The sequence below is a fragment of the Mytilus californianus genome, unplaced genomic scaffold, assembly GCF_021869535.1.
Source record: "Mytilus californianus isolate M0D057914Y unplaced genomic scaffold, xbMytCali1.0.p SCAF_6, whole genome shotgun sequence".
Lineage (NCBI taxonomy): Eukaryota > Metazoa > Mollusca > Bivalvia > Mytilida > Mytilidae > Mytilus > Mytilus californianus.
This window is the reverse complement of record NW_026262712.1, coordinates 91,507,782-91,527,400: the sequence shown is the minus strand read 5'-3', so window position 1 is coordinate 91,527,400 and position 19,619 is coordinate 91,507,782. Positions and strand designations below refer to the sequence as shown.

The window sequence follows — 19,619 nt, the reverse complement described above, 5'->3', positions numbered from 1 at the left end:
GCCAAGTCTCCGTGTTGAAGGCCGTACTGTGACCTATAATGGTTTACTTTTACAAATTGTGACTTGGATGGAGAGTTGTCTCATTGGCACTCATACCACATCTTCCTATATCTATCATTCTCTGGAGGCAGCTTTGGTACAAATTGTGCACTGAATATTGTTAAGGAACACCGTATCACAGGAAAATGTGTCATGGAATACACAGTATGATAAAGAAATATATATATATTAGGTACACAAGTTTGTAATTTAATAAAAACGAAGATGGTTCTGCTTGATGCAAAAGCTTGAGAGAAGCTGTAACCTAATGTTCAGTTAATTATTTGTATAATTCAGAAGATAACAGATCCATTAGACCAAACTAACACATGAGTGAGCAAGTAGTATAGGGTATATAGAGTAAATGCCAATCAAACAGCAACCCATCAACTAAAGTATTCCTAAAAATATACTTCTAGTGGTCATTTTCTGTTGCCATTAAGCAAACAAAAATCAATCGATCAATCAGTGGTGATCATATCATATTAACAATTATAGATGGATGATTGTTTAACATCCAGTGGAAAATTAAATTCATATTCAGGATGAAAACATGATAATGTTATGTGAATATAAACCCTAATGTACTAAAATTGAGAATGGAAATGGGGAATGTGTCAAAGAGACAACAACCCGACCAAAGAGCAAAAAACAGCCGAAGACCACAATATTTAATGGTTAGTTCACAACAGTCCATAGGAAGACATGTCACCTTACTTAGACACATTATTCTGACTATGAACTGAGCAGTCTTCGCTCTTACTCCTAAATAACGCTTGCTTATCAGAGATGCAGGAAATACCCAATTTTCAGGTATCAGTTTTGACCCAGCTTTTGATTGAACGCACGACCTCTCGCACTCAAAGTCTAGCTTGATACTGTACTGCAGTTATATTTATCAATGAACAAATGTTTCAACCATAATACAAGCTCTAGATCATCCAGAATTTTGATAAGACATGATTGACTTCACCAGCCCCAAAGACAAACAAGATATGACATCAATCAAATGTCTCTATGGAAAAAAGACAGGAACAACCATTGACAAAACAAACTGGTTTTATACTTTTTTTGAAAATTTTCATTCTTTTAGCTCACCTTGACTACAAGACCATGTGAGCTATTGCCATTACTTGGTGTACATCGATGCCCTTCGGTCATTATAAACATTATAAAATCTTCACTTCTGAAACCTTTGGATTAAATGTTACCGGACTTTAACTAAATGCTCCTTCAGAATCTATTTTTAAAATTGTATTCCGGGATTTGAACCCTCAACAATCATTGCTGCTGTTGCTTAAAATGGAACATAGAGGTAAATTGTAGTTTTAAAGCAGTTAGAACAAAAACTGACAAGGTTATATGATCAGTAGGTCAGGGGTATTATCTATGGAATTCCGACAACCCATTATTGGCTCCGAGATGTAAATTATTCGCAAATTTCACAATTTTAATTTATCTTTAAAATTATTAAAGAGAAAAACTTTTTATATAAAAAAAATACCAGAACATTTTTTTTTGCATTTTGTCAAAAAAAAAATAGAAGGTAAAGAGAAACTTTTAAAGTTCTATAATAATGTCCGTTTGAATTTGCATAGTGACTTAAATTCGAAATTTTAATCTACTTCTCATCAATCTATTTTTCTACTGAAGTTTTTTTCCAGAAGCTCCCTGGACTTAAGCTGCATATATTTATGGTGTATTGGTATGTGAGTCTTAATAAATAATAAAATAATTCAGGAATTTATTTCCATAGCAACATTTCATACCAATTTTTCATAACACAATACATGGCCTGTTTATATAGTTATTTTTTCATAATTGCTATTTACTGGAATTCGTGTGAACTTATAGCCAGAAGGGCTCTCGAGGAAAAAGTGGCAACAAGTGTTTGCAGGGGAAGAATTTTTTTGCCATCAAATTTTCTACTGTTTCGTCGTATTTCCCTTTAGCCGTGGCATTGTCCGTTTTTCTTATACATGGTTTTAGTTGTCCGTTTTGTACATTTGTACTATGTTTAAACATATTGAATATTAGAACATTTTCAGCAGATGTATGGTTATACATTAAAATTCATATACTTTTTGTACAACTCAAAAATTATTTTTGAATTATTGTCATCCACCTCAGAACATGCGTCTGCCAGCTAATTTTACGTTCAAAGAATTGTACCTTAAGAAATAAAATTGTCTTGGTTTATTTTCATGCATATGTCTTGCAACAAAATTATCTTTAACATCAGAAAGAGATAAACATTACCTTTATTTCTTGCTTGAGTGACCTCAATTGTGCCTAAACTCGATTAAATGACCGACATTTTCCTCTGAACGGAATTTTGTGTTTTCGTAATATTTGAAATGAGATTTTTTTCATAAAAATCCATTTGTTGATGGGTTTTATGTTAAAATTTACGTCAAACTTTATATCTTTGATGAAAAAAAAAGAAACTTTTGAATTGCTTAACGTCTGCACAACACGCGTTTCTGGAATAAACGTCACCATTTTAACTTTGTCTGAGGAAGTTGCAACCTTAGTTTTATCACAATTACATAACAAACTGAATATTAAAATCAAACCGAAATCTATAGATGAACCCATACTAATCTGTTTACTACATCCATCCTTTGTAAGGTTGTATAGTTTCCAGATGCAAGTATTGTATCTATGACCATATAGTTAAAAAAAATCATGCCTTTTTAGCTCACCTAGCTAGCACCAAAGGCCAATTGAGCTTTTTTCATCACTTGGCGTCCGTCGTCGTCTGTTAACTTTTACACAAATATTCTCCTCGTATGTGTGTGTGTGTTGGGGGGGATGAAATTTGAAAAAAAGGCAGGACAGGAGTTTTGAGTAAAAAAAAAAGGCAGGATGAGACATTTTGCCAAAAAAAAAGAAAAATCAGGATGACAATTTATGTAAAAAAAAGTCAGGATAAACTAATAAAAAAATAAGGCAGGACCAAATAGAGTGAAAAATAAAAAGGCAGGACAGAGATTACAACTAAAAAAAAAATGCAGGACAAAATTTTTCGTCCTAGCCCCATAAAAATCAAATGGTAGCTCCCTTAGTGCGCTTTTAAAAAAAAGATGGCATTAACACTTATGTTGGCAAAGGAAAGCGTAAGGAACATGTTCTTTTGTTCATAACGAAAACAAAAAGATCTAAAAAGTCATTCGTTGGCAACCGTTAAAATAATTCTGTAAAAAAAGGGAGGCGAAAGATACCAAGGGGACAATTGAACCTAATAAGTCGAATTAAACTGACAACGGCGTGGCAAAAACGAAAGACAAACGAAATGACAAACAAGTCAACAAAATATAAAAAGAAGAAGATGTGGTATAATTGCCAATGAGACAACTCTCCACCAAAGACACACTACATAGAAAACTAAAGACTAAGCAACACGAACCCTACCAAAAACTGGGGTGAGTAAGTATTGTTCTTTCTGACCTCTTCAACCAGGTAGTATTGTAACCTATAGACTGTTAGTTTTAATAGTGAGTTGTTACGGTAATGGAAGATTGAAATATTTTTTGGAATAGTTGATTTGAACCTTGTCTGAATATGCCATAGATTGTACTCTTTAAAACGGCTCGAATGGTCCTCAGTAAAATGAATATTTATTTTTCTTCCAAATATATCCAAAAAGTCACTATAGACTTTAATGTATCTTTTATTTAAAGTTCAATTATACGATCAAGCTAGTAATGAAACATTTGATTATTCAATGAAAAGACATCTTCTTTAGGGGTTATACCACTATAAACGTATTTACACTTTTGGTATTTAGCTATATTTTGCCTCCGAATGACCTTAGATCTACTCCGCATCACCTTTTGACGTCAGTCAACAATCACTTTTTAATTATGACGTCAAATGTTTTGAATTATGATGTCAAAGTTTACGGGAACCTGTGTGATTTTACGTAATGGCGGACAAATTTGCATACAAGTGTAAATACGTCTATTGTTTCCCTCCGCGTAATAGTAAGTCTTTGTTAAATTATGATTTTCAAAATTTGTGCAGAATTTTGCTTACTTTCAAATAAAAAATACTTGGCATACATCAAGTTTTATCCTTTTGAGTACTACAGTGAAAATTTCACTCAAGGTTTCATTGCATATAAGAAAATAAACTTCCTTTCATGTTTACAGGCATTAGGTACTAGGTCAATGCAAATAAACAACACCAAATAAAAAAGAAGGGTTCCTTAAAACACCCAATATATATGTTTATGACTCAGAAAAAAATCATCTGCAATGAAATGCATGTTTAATTTCCTACAACTCTAAAAATCAAGGGTTTAATTTTTCTTGTCCTATTTTAAACCGGATATGACATATTATGTTTTGGTCACGTATTACACCTTTAACGGAACGTGAAGTTCAGGATAATGCTAGATTCCCATAATCCATTTTTCTTTAAAAGCCTCAAATGAAGTCGGCCCAATACGTAATAATTAACCAGTTAGCGAGAGGATGAACACTGTTGGTTCTGAACAGTAGTTTACCAATGTTCACATCTTATTACTCGATAAAATGGCACCAAGGTAACACATAAATACTTAGGGAATCACATTCACTCCAAAAGGAGCGAGACCGGTTGCGTCGCATGGTAAGTCCGTCTCCTGCTATGCATACATCACCCGCCATGCGAATGCCGAAAACATGTCTATTAAGCGTAGGCAGATGGATAGTCAATATCAAAATCTGCCTCTTTTGGAAGCAAGTTTCGAAGAACCTTTTAGTTAGAAATAGAGTTTTTTTTTATAAGGTATGATACTTTTGTCGATTTCTTCCGGAAATATAGAACGGGTTTTACTATGTTGCTGGCTTCAACATCAACTGTGAATGTGACATTGGATTCGTATAACGGGCGATTCATGATTAGCAGAGTCTGTTAAATCTGCCAATACACCTGGTCTAGCTCAAGTTGAAGACCCAGCTATTTTTTTTATCTTTGTTTTAAACCATGAAATATAAGTATTGTTACTCCATTCATATTGAATACATTGTTGTGTTTCCTTGTTCATTTTATTAGGTTTTAATTTCATAAAGGAAACAATTATCATACAAATTAACACACAGTTTTATTTTACAAAATAGGGTTGTAAAGTGGGATGTTAAGTGTCTTTAACAGATTATAAGTACATTGTCACAATAATGAAGCAGGTAGAAAATTTTACTTTTAATTTGGTAAAATATGAACTATCATATTCAGTTTAATACTATCCAACATTGTTCTTCTTGTAGTGATTTCGTACCCTCCAATTTGACAAATACTTTAGAACCGTATAACATTTCATATTCAATCGGTATACGGGAAAGATTTCACATGTCAGATCTTAATATGATTCAAAGTATAACTTGCATTGTATATTTTCAGGTTTAAGTACTCCTTAAAATGTTCAGCTGCTTGACCATTCATGTCATTCATGTGAACATCTCCATCATTGATTATAATCAATTGAACGATATCCTCACGTCATTTGGTAGATGCCCACATCAAAGGGGTTTTTGTATATTTATCAGCTTTTTCAACATTTGTCCCATGAGAAATCAGTGTTTGTGCTACTCTTTTAAAGACCTATCATAACTAAGCTTTCTGTTTTCTGTGTCGTCAACCCCTTTCCCAATTAGAAATGGCACAATATCACTTTCAAGCAGAAGACTACATGGTGTCAGATAAGTGTATATGGTTGAATGTAATTTGAACTATTCGCTTTATGAGTTAAAACTTTGAATCTATATAGCCAGGAAACGACGTCAGATCTATTTACATTTTTTCAACGACATAATTTTGGATAGCAATTCTTTGACAGATCCTTCGCATGCAGGAATAAGCTATTCATTCCAAAACAGCTCACCCATTCTCTCTCGACTATCAATACTATCTTCTCTTTTGAAATGGTCTTCTTTGGACAAAATATCTTCCAAACTTTCAGCATAAAGCTGATGTTTTCTTAATGTTGAATAACAACTTGCCCAAAATAGTGGCGTTCGTAGATTAGAGTTTATTAAATTAACATCACAGACATTTTCTACCAGTAACAATGCTACTATTATTAATCGAAAAGGCAAACATTAGTGCTGTTTGTTTACTGTTAATTGCCAAATTTATGTCGCTACTTTCATTAATAAGTATTTTCACAATGATATCTTGCCCTACCGCACTAGCCAACATGAGTGATGTCAGTCCAAATGTAACAGTCTTATTGTTACTACCTTTGCTGATGAGTGATTTTACTATTGTATATAAACCAAAGGCACATGAACATGTAATTTTGAGCCCAATGTTCATTTTCTCTGTACTATCATCAATGTAGATAAGTTTTTTCTGCAACATCTTTCCGCCATAACATGCATATGAAAGGCACGTCCAATCATTTTCATCGAACTGATTAGGGTCACGTCTTTTATCCAGCACAACTCCCAGTTGACTTTTTTTCGCACGCAAACTTCAATCATGTCCGTTTATTTTTCATCGGCAATTAAACGTTCTTCATCGCTTTTCAGTATACGTTAACATCACATCATAAATCATCATTATAAATTAACTGTTTACAAAACTTTGAATATTTTAAATACTAAGGATGTTCTACCCCAGGAATAAATAACCTTAGCTGTATTTGGCAAAACCTTTCAGAATTTTGGGTCCTGAATTCTGTTCAACTTCGTACTTTATTAGACCTTGTTAACTTTTTTTATTAGAACGTCACTTACAATGAATCTTTTGTAGACGAAACGCGCGTCTGGCGTACAAAATTTTAAGTCAGGTATCTACGTTGAGTTAATCTATCATATGTTTCACTAGCCCAGGTTTGTCTTTTTTACATAATACAACAAGAGGACTCGTCCCACAATCACTGGAGATTTTGAAATCGCCTCCTTTCTGAAAAAGTAACTGGGCAACATTGTCAAACCTTTCTCTACTTACAAATAAAAATGGTGCTATTTTTCATTTGCCTGTATGATTCATGTAGTTTTCATTTCCAAGAAGCAATTTTACTGCAGAAAAATTTCCATATTTGCTGGCAAGTAACAGTTAAATTACCATCATTTATATTCACGCCAAATCCTCGGTTGAGAATAATAGAATGCTTGCCATGTTTACTATCAGCTAGCATACATTATTCGTAAAAAATTTAGTTCCACATCACTTAGATGTTTAAGCTTTAGTTCTAAGAACTCAAATTAACCTTCACTATGAGCAAAATAAAAAAAGGAAACGTGGAACTTATTTCTTAATTATATGATGACACAGTTGTGTTCTATGTAATTTATCAGCTATGTCCTGTACTCAATAGAATCCATATGACTATTATAACCAATTTTATTTGCTAATTGAAAATTAAGCTGAATAAAATAATTTAAGACAACAGAGAAGATAATTCTGTTTTAATTGTTTATTACTAAGACTTAAATAAAGAGTGAGCTATTTATACTGTAAATTTATGATGTCTCTAGTCTGGGGGGGGGGGGGGGGGGGTCCACTCTTTCAGCTTAAGATCGGATTTGTGGCAGATTTTTCTCCCCACCTTTGCTATTCTTTGTCATTTATTCAATTGATATGATATTAGTTGATGTAATTTCGTATTAATTATGTATTATTATTTCATATTAAATATGAACTTTTATGTCAAATGTTTTATTTGCAAAATGTATTTTTTGCTTTTTATGATTTTGAATAAATGACCTTTTTTCGTCAGTTTAGTTTTTATATCATATAGCAAATCAAGCTCCGACTCTGGCCTGTGTATACATGGTATGTTTATGGTATCTAGCTGTCTGTCTTAAATAGAACATGTTAATAATTTTCCCATGAAATAATTCTTCTATTACTCTGTCTAGGTATAATTCCTCTGTTTTCTTTCACTATATAAACAGTAAAACCATCTAGAACGAGATCCGATGATTTCAACTGGATCCTTCCTCAAAGTAGGTCTCAGTAACAGTGTTTTATAAATATAATCTGCATTTTGTTCACCAAAATATCAACAAAGAAAGTCAAATAGCTTGTCTCGAATAACGCAGTAGTCCTTTTTAACTTCTGTAAGCTATGAACTCCTGAGTGCTAGTAATTCTGACACAAACACATTTTTGCGAGGTGTACTTCTCTCAAGGGTGCATTCATCAAGTTCTTCATTACGTCTTTTTTATATCTTTATTTTCCTCACGACTCGTGAAGATGTCCGTTCTTGAGGATTGGTAGCAACAATCCACAGTTTTCATAATATCCTTTTCAAACAGCATAGGATATAATTCAAGCGAATAATAATACTCAAAACAGTTGCTAAAAAGCTATATAGCTTTTAAGTGTTTTGACTGACATCAACTATATAGTATCGGTAAATTTTGGTCAATAAGCTATCTCTCAATCAAAGCAACACAGTTCTTTGACACACATTTTCGAACAATTGTCAGTCCTTGCCTTTTCGGAAATCGAAATCGCACATTGCTTGAATATTTCCAAATGTTTGAATTTGATAACACTGAAAATTTGAAGGCAAGATGCAAGAATTTTAATCCCACCCCATTTTTGCAAAGACGCAAAATTAGCTTTTTTTTACTTTCCCATTTATCTACGTTTGACTGAACTAAGGTGTACTTCCCACTGATATCGTCCTCTTACAGTGTAAAGCCGGCCAACTTCTTTGGGTAAGTATCGATTCTGGGTACTGACGTTGTTTATCATCTTAATAACATGTTATAGTATTCTTTTATTTGTCTTTATGAATATTATTCTTACTGTTTAGTCTGTGTTTTGGTTATATTCATTTGACGTGGCTCTGTACTTATACATCCCGTCATTGTGTTATTGTGCTATGGTAATATTTTTGTATTCTTGTCTTTCATTTTTGCTAATGTGCTTTGCTATGGTAAATTTTTGTATTCTTGTCTTTCATTTTGCTAATGCGCTTTGTCTATATGCCTTTTTGTGTTTCTTTGTTACATATCTGTTTGTTTTTATAGTGATTTAGACTATAACACAATGTTGACTGTTGTACCCAAATTTTTGACATTTTTACCTTTTATGTCAATATAATGGAAGTTAATGCGACTGTCATACAAGTGAGAGGTTTAGCTAGCAATAAAACCAGGTTTAATCCACCATTTTCTACAAAAGAAAATGCCTGTACCAAGTCAGGAATATGACAGTTGTTATCCATTCGTTTGATGTGTTTGAGCTTTTGATTTTGTCATTTGATTACGGACTTTCCGTTTTGAATTTTCATCGGAGTTCGGTATTTTTGTTATTTTGCTTTTTCCTATGTTTACATTTCAGACGGTTTACTTCAAGGAACAATGGTGTAGCGGCTAATTTTCCAGTACCAGATATTCCAATAACCGTTATGCTATTGTTTGTTTTCTTAATTGTAGATTGATTGATTTATCGGTGTTTAACGTTACTTTCAGTACTATTGTGCTATTTTGTGGCGGTCAGTTTTTATTGGTGGAGGAAGCCGGAATGCCCGGAAAGAACCACCGACCTTTGGTAGGAAAACTGACTATCCTAAATTAAGATTGGAGTCGAGCGCACCTGCCACGTGCGGTATTCGATCTGACAAACTCAATGTTGACAGGCTAGTGATACAGTAGTTCGACTACTAAGATCATTCGGCCACCGAGGCCCTCTTTAATTGTAGAAACTGTGTATGTCGTCACAAAAACTTTTTTCGTGATCCTCCAAAATGACACTTCTGTTTTATGAACATTTGTTATGAGCAGAAAACATTAGAGTATACAGATTAGTTCATAAATCTTACACAAATTCGCTTTCTGAAGATTAACTTTTTTTTATATTTCTTCAGTATTTTCTCTCTCTCTAAAAATGACAAAACCTTGATGTTGTTTCAACGTCACCTTCACCGGACGCAATATCACGTCGACCAGTCTTTGTTCTTACTCTTAAATGCTAAGCGGATAAGAGATCATACCAATAATTAACATTAGCTGTTACTGCTCATCTCTATATTATGTCCTTTTCTCAAATATCATCTCGTTTTTTTATATCCTCGTCTACTTATACATCTTTTCTGGCGACGGCATATCTAGCGAAGCACACAGAACACAGAAAACTTGCAATATTTGACTTGCTACAATCAACACGGTTACCTTTACAAGAACATTTTTCTATTTCTTCCTTCCCGATTTTTCTTGTATATATATTTTTCTTGCATATATATTGCCATTTTTCAAATACTACACATAATATAAAGCTTTTTCGTTCGTTCCATGTACTTACTAGCGGAAACAAATGCCTAGTACTAGTATAACAGCTCATCTTGTAGGTCATATTTAAGCAGAGGCAATTTTAGCCATGCTGCAAAAAATTATGCTTATAATAGGATGAATGTCCTACGGAAGTACGTGCGTCCAGACGTCAACATCTCGGTTACTGGGAGAAATCATTCGAGACATTAATAATATCTTTACAAAACTTAGATTGGTAACGTCTCATGTGTTTAGAAGAATCCAATTGAACTTGTCTTCATAATGCCCCATTTGACAAGAAAAAATCCTATGTATATTAGGATCAATATGTCAAAGGGTAAGGTCACAGTAGAAATTCTTATCCCTTGATCATGTCCATCTTTTACCAAACTCGGTGTGATAGTGCTCATTGTGATTAATACCATATTAAATGCTGGTCAAAAGATCAAGCAAGGTCTTACCAGCTATTGGTAGGATGTAAAATTTTTACCCTGTGAGTGAAACAAATACAGGAGAAATTGTTCTGCCTCCCTTACATTCAGGTTTGTGCTGTGGTGTGTATTGATGTGCGTATAACTCATCTCAGTCCTAGTTTCTGTGGATATTTTGGATCTGACGTTTCCTTGAATATGACAGATGTTTCCTTTCGTACCGTTGGTTGATATAGTCTAAAATTTGATTTTGGCAGGGTTTTATGGACGTCCCCCTTTTTGAATTTACCTTGGAGTTCGGTATTTTTGTTAAAAAAAATCTTATTAGCACATATCAAAACTGTTTTTTATGTTCATATTTTCATTTCAGTTTTCAATGTCATCCATTTTACACTTCTACGTTTCCTGCTGATTTCTAGTCTCCAAGTTTATATGGGAAGAGAAGGGCGTTATTAGGATGGAGGTCCCTCATTTACGATATATTGAAGTCTTTGTAATTGCTGTCCCTATTATTAACATTCATGAGGTTCACAATATTATTTTAAAAACAATCTTCTTAAAGTAGCTTCATATACATGTAGATGCCTCACATAACCATTACACCATACAGCGTCATATTTAGGGTTAACTTCAATTCAACTAGGATTTATTTCTGTCTAACTTTGGTGACCTAGCTAAATTTGTTTTGAAATGTCACATCTGATTAATGTTCACTTAATATTTTTGGTGTGCTCTGTGTTTTCTTTGTTTTAGGGTTTAAACTGCTGGAACCCTAGTAGACTGTCGTACAAGAGGAAGATAATGCACTTTAATACAACATATCCCTGCTTTAACACACTACTTTCCAATGGGAGTTCCTCTACCATGTTTGGATATTTTTAATTTTTCTTCCATTAGCTGATTACCTTTTTCATTGATTTTGAACTTACAAAAGAAATTTCGTGTTTGTCTGTTTACCCTAGCATATTTCATCTTTGTGAAATTTTAACAAACTGTTCTACTCCATTAAGAATATCTTGTGTTCAATTCTTTAATCTTCAGATCTGTCATCCCAAAGTTTTTGGACTTAAATAATTAAAATTTCTAGCATATCTAAAGTTTGCCTTTAGAGGTGTTTGCCAAACTTTTTTTTCAATAAAGACAAACTCCTTTCGTCATTTCTTTTTTTTTTTAAACTTATGTTGCACCATAACTGTTAGTCATAATTATCAAAACTTGAATAATTAAAGCACATCTTCATATTTGGGAACACAAGATCCCAGATATAAACCAACTTACAGTAATATCCATCAGCATAGTACTTAAGACATTATAACCAGAATATCTTTTATCATGAAGTGTTCTTTATTTTTGTAAACAATTAATGAATTGTGCATGGCACACAATTTTACAAACATTACATTATCACATAGGAGGGATTTCTGTTAAGGTTTACAATATATTCACAAAACATTTCTTACATAAACCTGTCCTATTGCAACTTGTGTTAGCAAGTTCCTTTTATAGAATATTATGTACTATAAAAATAAGACATTGATTGCATTTATAAAAGAAGTTATACTTTAAACTAATAAAAACATGTACTAGAATACTTATTACACATTTTTATATATTAATTCATTATACATTCTTATATATTAATTCTTAGGTTTTGTATTGGTTGATGTTACAAACATTTGACTGCCAATATATTTACCCTGGATTCATCTGATACTTTAAAGCATAGCTGTACACCTCAGATAATTCTGAACAATGGAAATATATATTTTACCCAAATTTTCTTATGTCGAAAGGTCAACATGGATTAACGACTTTCAAGTAATTTTTATATTACCTATCATATTCAAATTGATACTGAAATTATTCAAATATAAGATTTTTTATATTGCCTGGATGTCTGGAGAGACAAACTGATAATCCATAGCCTCAGTGTTAATAAATAACTATAGTTGCAAATCTGCATTACAAAATCTAATGAATAGTGGGGAAATATTTTGTTTCTATACCAAAGAGAAAACAAATGTTGCACAATTTATTGATGTAAGCTCTGTAATACCCAGAATGCATCAGATTCTGAAATGGTTATTTGGGTAACCATGCAATAATTTCAATTATTCAAAAAACTTTCCCAAGGAATAGATTACTTAAGCTGTATTTGGAAAAACCTTTCAGAATTTTTCGGTCCACAATGCTCTCCACTTTTTACCTTTTTTAATTCAAGCATCACTGATGAGTCTTTTGTAGACGAAACAAGCGTCTTGCGTACAAAATTATAAGCCTGGTATCTTTGATGATTTTTTTTCTTCTGAATAGCTCTCTCTTGGGTATCATACTTTAACTGCAGAGAGATAAAGCTATGACTAATTTTCAGTGGAAAGGGAGATAACCACTTTTCTGTTGAAAACGTTTTATGAATTTTGTGTTAAAAGTACGAAATGTTACATTACATTGACTGAATTTTTTACTTAAGCTGAAATAAGCTGTTTATATGTTTCCATTCCAATAGCTCAAATCAAATATAACATATATTTTTATATGAACAAGGCGAGCATCTAATTCCTCAATTTTTGGTCTAATAATATTGCTATGCTAAAATTTGTTTGGCAATTAACAAAAGGATTGAAATATAAGCAAGACAGAAGTCTTTGGTCCCTTTAAATACAATTTGATGAATACAAAAAAATTTCCATAATATGGTCAAAACATATGCCTCTTTTTTAAAGACTCTCTATGTGAACACACATTTTAAAAACATATTTAAGGAATATATCATATTATTATTAAAGACTTACTACACATTCAAATGAATATGATAAGTCTGAGTCAAAACTGCTATAACTAAAATGTGTACATGACATTGAGATCTACAAAACTTTCAAATATGTAAAGCCATAAAAAGCATACACAATGTATGAAGGTGTACAATATACAAATGACAATGATGATAATAATGTGTGGTTTTCATACATGACATTGACATAACTTGATCTACATACTTAATATTGGAAATCATTATAAATAAAAATGGTTTTCCAATCCTTCCTTTATAATTTCCAACATAATTGTCTCATATTAAACTTTTTCAAATAAATAAATGACATTTGTTGTGTCTTATACATTCACATACTGGTAATGAATGTCTTTGTAAGAATCCATCTGACGGCTATAGTTACTAAGAAATGTCAGATTGGAAAAACAAAATATGCTAATTTGTCAAGATCAATTATTATGAGATAATCAGAAATTTTAAATCTGATGAAGGACTTTTGGGCATAATCCCAATGTATAAACTGGTTATTAATATACAAAAAAGTGAATGACACTTAACAAAGGTAAAAGATAACTTATTTTTATGCTACTTGGACAAAAAAGTGAATGACACTTAAGACAGGTAAAAGATAACTTATTTTTATGCTACTTGGCTATCATGAGAAGTTTTTTATGCATATGCATCAACATAAATACTGAGAAAATTAAATTCTTTACATGGTTTTGTCAAAGCTTTTCAGAGATACTAGTAACTGGCAAATTATATCTATGCTTTTACAATTTTTTAATATCTTTTATCAAATGTATAATCCTTAATTAGAAAAAAATATAATTATTTTTTTAAATTTCATGTATATCTTCAACATTTTCTATAATTACTAGTGAAAGGAATATTTAAAGTATTTAAAAAGAAATACATATTGATTTGAAAAATATATCTTTAAACACTTTGTTTAACAATTTGATACCCTAAAATTTCAGAACTCACAAACAAAATACTTTTGTCAATGTAATGTGGAATACCAATTGAAAAGCACCATGTAATTCTACTGATTCCAGTTCTGTGTAACATTTCCTGAATTCCATCTATTTATTGGCCCTTTTCTTTCAAGTCTTTACTAGAGGTGTTCCTTTTCAAAGAAGAGGTCTTGAATGTAACTGCCCAGTAGAAAAAGTAGGACACAGCAGTTAGCAGGCTGCTAATCAGTAACGACACCAGCCGACCCCTGGTTAACGCAGACTCATAAATCAGATTTATTGCTATTGCTGAAAAATTAAAACAAGTACATTATTATATTAATATAAGAAATAAAGTGAAGTCTTTTATAAATCTTATAACTACAAGCCAATGGCCATTTCGTCTTATGACTACAATCCAAGGCTAGTCAGCTTATATTTTTACTTTAGATCAAAGGCCCTCTGATCTTATGCAGATCCCTTAAATCTTTTTATTATAGAACAATAATCATCCAATCTATTCACTACAGCACAATGGCTATCCAATCTAAGCTGTTTTTGGCAAAATCTTTTGGAAAATTCGTACTTTATTTGGCTTTTTGAACTGTTTTGATAATACAGAACAATGAACTACAATCTATTTACTACAGACTAATGACCACCCAATCTATTTACCAAAGAACAATGACTATCCAATCTTTTTACTACAGACCAATGACCATCCAATCTATTTAATACAAAACAATGATCATCAAATCTATTTAATAGAGAACAATGGCCATCCTATCTTATTACTACAGAACAATGGCCATCACATCTATTTACTACAGAACAATGGCCATTCCATATATTTACTACAGAACAATGACCATCCAATATATTTACTACAGAACAATGACTATCCAATCTTATAACTAGTAAACAATGACCATCCAATCTTATTACTACAGAAAAATGACCATACAATTTTATTTCTACAGAACAATAGCAATCCAATCTTATTACTACAGAAAAATGACCATACAATTTTATTACTACAGAACAATAGCAATCCAATCTTATTACTACAGAACAATAGCAATCCAATCTTATTACTACAGAACAATAGCAATCCAATCTTATTACTACAGAACAATGACCATCCAATCTTATTACTAGAGCACAAAGGCAAATCAATCTTATTACTACAAAACAAAGACCATCCAATCTTTTTACTGCAGAATAATGACTATTTGATCTTTTTCCTGCAGAACAATAGCCATGCTATATTATTACTAGAGAACAATACAATCCAATCTTATTAGTAAAGAACTATGGCCATCAAATCTACTTATTGGAGAACAATGGCCATCCAATCTTATGAATAATAAACATCCAATCTTATTACTGCAGAAAAATGACCATCCAATCTTATTACTGAAGAACAATGGCCCTCCAATCTATTAACTACAGCACAATGGCCATCCAATCTATTTACTACAGAACAGTGACCAGCCAATCTTATTTCTACAGAACAATGTGACCATCCAATATTATTTCTACAGAACAATGGACATCTACTCTTATCACTACAGGAAACTAGGGGTTCTCAAGAGCCTGTGTCGCTCACCTGATTCTACTTTGGTTTTGGAAATCTTGTAAAAATAGATTAAAATCATAACAGATACCCTAATAATAAGTGAGGCCAAATTTGGTTTAATATGTGTCCTGTTATTTAATAAAAAAATCCTGGTGGCCATCTTGAACAGTAAATCGGCAACAAAGTAGCAACACTTCATCAGCACCTCATAAGAAACATTTATGACATGTTTGGTTTCATTCCATTCAGTGCACCTCTAAAAGAAGCATTTGTATTTATTTCCCATAGGGTCTTATGTTAAAGGAAGTCCCCCCGCTGGCAGCCATCGTGGATGAAGGTTCAGCTGCGAAGTAACAACACTTAGTCAGCACCTCATAAGGAACATTCATGCCATGTTTGGTTTCAATATATTCAGTACGTGGTTCACTAAAAGAAGACATTTGTATGTATTGTCCATAGGGTCCTTTGTTAAACATTGTCCCCAGCTGGCGGCCATCTTGGCTGATGGATCGGCTTCAAAATAACAAAACTTGGTCAGCACTTCATAAGGAACATTCATGCCATGTTAAGTTTCATTCCATTTAGTGGTTCTCTAAAAGAAGACATTTGTATGTATTTCCCTTAGGGTCCTATGTTAAACTAAGTCCCCCGCTGGTGGCCATCTTGGATTATGGATCGGCTTCAAAGTAACAACACTTGGTCAGTACCTCAAAAGGAACATGCATGCCATGTTTGGTTTTATTCCATTCAGTTGTTCTCTAAAAGAAGACATTTGTATGTATTTCCCATAGGGTTCTATGTTAAACTAAGTCCTCCATTGGTGGCCATCTAGGATTATGGATTGGCTTCAAAGTAACAACACTTGGTCAGCACCTCATAAGGAACATTCATGCCATGTTTGGTTTCATTCCATTCAGTTGTTCTCTAAAAGAAGACATTTGTATGTATTTCCCATAGGGTTCTATGTTAAACTAAGTCCTCCATTGGTGGCCATCTAGGATTATGGATTGGCTTCAAAGTAACAACACTTGGTCAGCACCTCATAAGGAACATTCATGCCATGTTTGGTTTCATTCCATTCAGTTGTTCTCTAAAAGAAGACATTTGTATGTATTTCCCACAGGGTCCTATGTTTAAACTAAGTCCCCCGCTGGCGGCCATCTCGGATAATGGATCCGCTACAAAATAACAACACTTGGTCAGCACCTCATAAGGAACATTCATACCATGTTTGGTTTCATGCCATTCAGTGGTTCTCTAAAAGAAGACATTTGTATGTATTTCCCATAGGGTCCTATGTTAAACTAAGTCCTCCACTGGCGGCCATCTTGGATTATGGATCGGCTTCAAAGTAACAACACTTGGTCAGCACCTCATAAGGAACATTCATGCCATGTTTGGTTTCATTCCATTTAGTGGTTCTCTCAAAGAAGACATTTGTATGTATTTCCCTTAGGGTCCTATGTTAAACTAAGTCCCCCGCTGGCAGCCATCTTGGATGAGGATCGGCTACAAAGTAACAACACTTGGTCAGCACCTCATAAGGAACATTCATGCCATGTTTGGTTTCATTCCATACAGTGGTTCTCTAAAAGAAGACATTTGTATGTATTTCCCATAGGGTCCTATGTTAAACTAAGTCCCCCGCTGGCGGCCATCTTGGTTGATGGATCGGCTACAAAGTAACAACACTTGGTCAACACCTCATAAGGAACATTCATGGCATGTTTGGTTTCATTCCATTCAGTGGTTCTCTAGAAGAAGTTCAAAATGTAAAAAGTTAACGACGACGACGACGACTTACGACGGACGCCAAGTGATGAGAAAAGCTCACTTGGAAGGGCCAGGTGAACTAAAACCAACTAAATCTTATTACTGCAGAACAATAGCCATCCAACTTTATTAATGGCCAACAATGGCCATCAATCTTTTTACTACAATCCAATCTTATTACTAAAGAACTATGGCCGTCAAATCTTATTACTACAGAACAATAGACATCCAAGTTTATTACTACAGGAAAATGACCATCCAATCTTATTACTGAAGAACAATGGCCCTCCACTCTATTTACTACAGCACAATGGCCATCCAATCTATTTACTACAGAACAGTGGTCATCCAATCTATTTACTACAGAACAGTGGCCATCCAATCTTATTACTACAGAACAATGGCCATCCAATCTTATTACTACAGAACAATGGCCATCCAATCTTATTACTATAGAATAGTGGCCATACAATCTTATTACTACAGAACAATGGCCATCCAATCTAATTACTACAGAACAGTGGCCATTCAATCTTATTACTACAGAACAGTGGCCATCCAATCTTATTACTATAGAACAGTGGCCATACAATCTTATTACTACAGAACAATGGCCATCCAATCTTATTTCTATAGAACAGTGGCCATCCAATCTTATTACTACAGAACAGTGGCCATCCAATCTTATTACTACAGAACAATGGCCATCCAATCTTATTACTACAGAACAATGGCCATCCAATCTTATTACTACAGAACAGTGCATCGAATCTTATTACTATAGAACAATGGCCATCCAATCTTATTACTACAGAACAATGGCCATCCAATCTTATTACTACAGAACAGTGGCCATCCAATCTTATTACTACAGAACAATGGCCATCCAATCTTATTACTACAGAACAGTGGCCATCCAATCTTATTACTACAGAACAGTGGCCATCCAATCTTATTACTACAGAACAATGACCATCCAATTTATTACTACAGAACAGTGGCCATCCAATCTTATTACTACAGAACAGTGGCCATCCAATCTTATTTCTACAGAACAATGGCCATCGAATCTTATTACTACGGAACAGTGGCCATCCAATCTTATTACTACAGAACAATAGCCATCGAATCTTATTACTATAGAACACTGGCCATCGAATCTTATTACTACAGAACAATGGCCATCCAATCTTATTACTATAGAACACTGGCCATCCAATCTTATTACTACGGAACAGTGGCCATCCAATCTTATTACTACAGAACAATAGCCATCGAATCTTATTACTATAGAACACTGGCCATCGAATCTTATTACTACAGAACAATGGCCATCGAATCTTATTACTATAGAACACTGGCCATCCAATCTTATTACTACAGAACAGTGGCCATCCAATCTTATTACTATAGAACACTGGCCATCCAATTTTATTACTACAGAACAGTGGCCATCCAATCTTATTACTACAGAACAATGGCCATCGAATCTTATTACTATAGAACACTGGCCATCCAATCTTATTACTACAGAACAATGACCATCGAATCTTATTACTATAGAACAATGACCATCTAATCTTATTACTACAGAACAATGACCATCGAATCTTATTACTACAGAACAGTGGCCATCCAATTTTATTACTGCAGATCAGTGGCCATCCAATCTTATTACTATAGAACAATGGCCATCCAATCTTATGACTACAGAACAATGGCCGTCCAATCTTATTACTATAGAACAATGGCCATCCAATCTTATTACCACAGAACAATGGCCATCCAATCTTATTACTACAGAACAATGGCCATACAATCTTATTACTACAGAACAGTGGCCATCCAATCTTATTA

The 19,619-nt window shown here is 33.4% G+C and overlaps 2 protein-coding genes across 11 annotated transcripts in view; one reads left to right on the top strand and one right to left on the bottom strand.

The window, feature by feature from the left end:
- LOC127706347 (uncharacterized) overlaps nucleotides 1-19,619 on the top strand; it is a 349,955-nt gene that overhangs the window by 12,778 nt on the left and 317,558 nt on the right. The window lies entirely within an intron of this gene.
- The window catches only part of LOC127706360 (tumor protein p53-inducible protein 11-like), a 123,538-nt gene continuing 115,932 nt past the window's right edge, over nucleotides 12,014-19,619 (bottom strand). For 9 of the 10 annotated variants that reach the window (XM_052210935.1, XM_052210931.1, XM_052210934.1 and 6 more), the window contains one exon: nucleotides 12,014-14,719. In XM_052210935.1, coding sequence (XP_052066895.1) covers nucleotides 14,544-14,719 — 176 coding nt within the window. In that variant the 3' untranslated portion in view covers nucleotides 12,014-14,543. The remainder of the gene's footprint in view (nucleotides 14,720-19,619) is intronic. The other variant, XM_052210932.1, reaches the window with a different exon arrangement.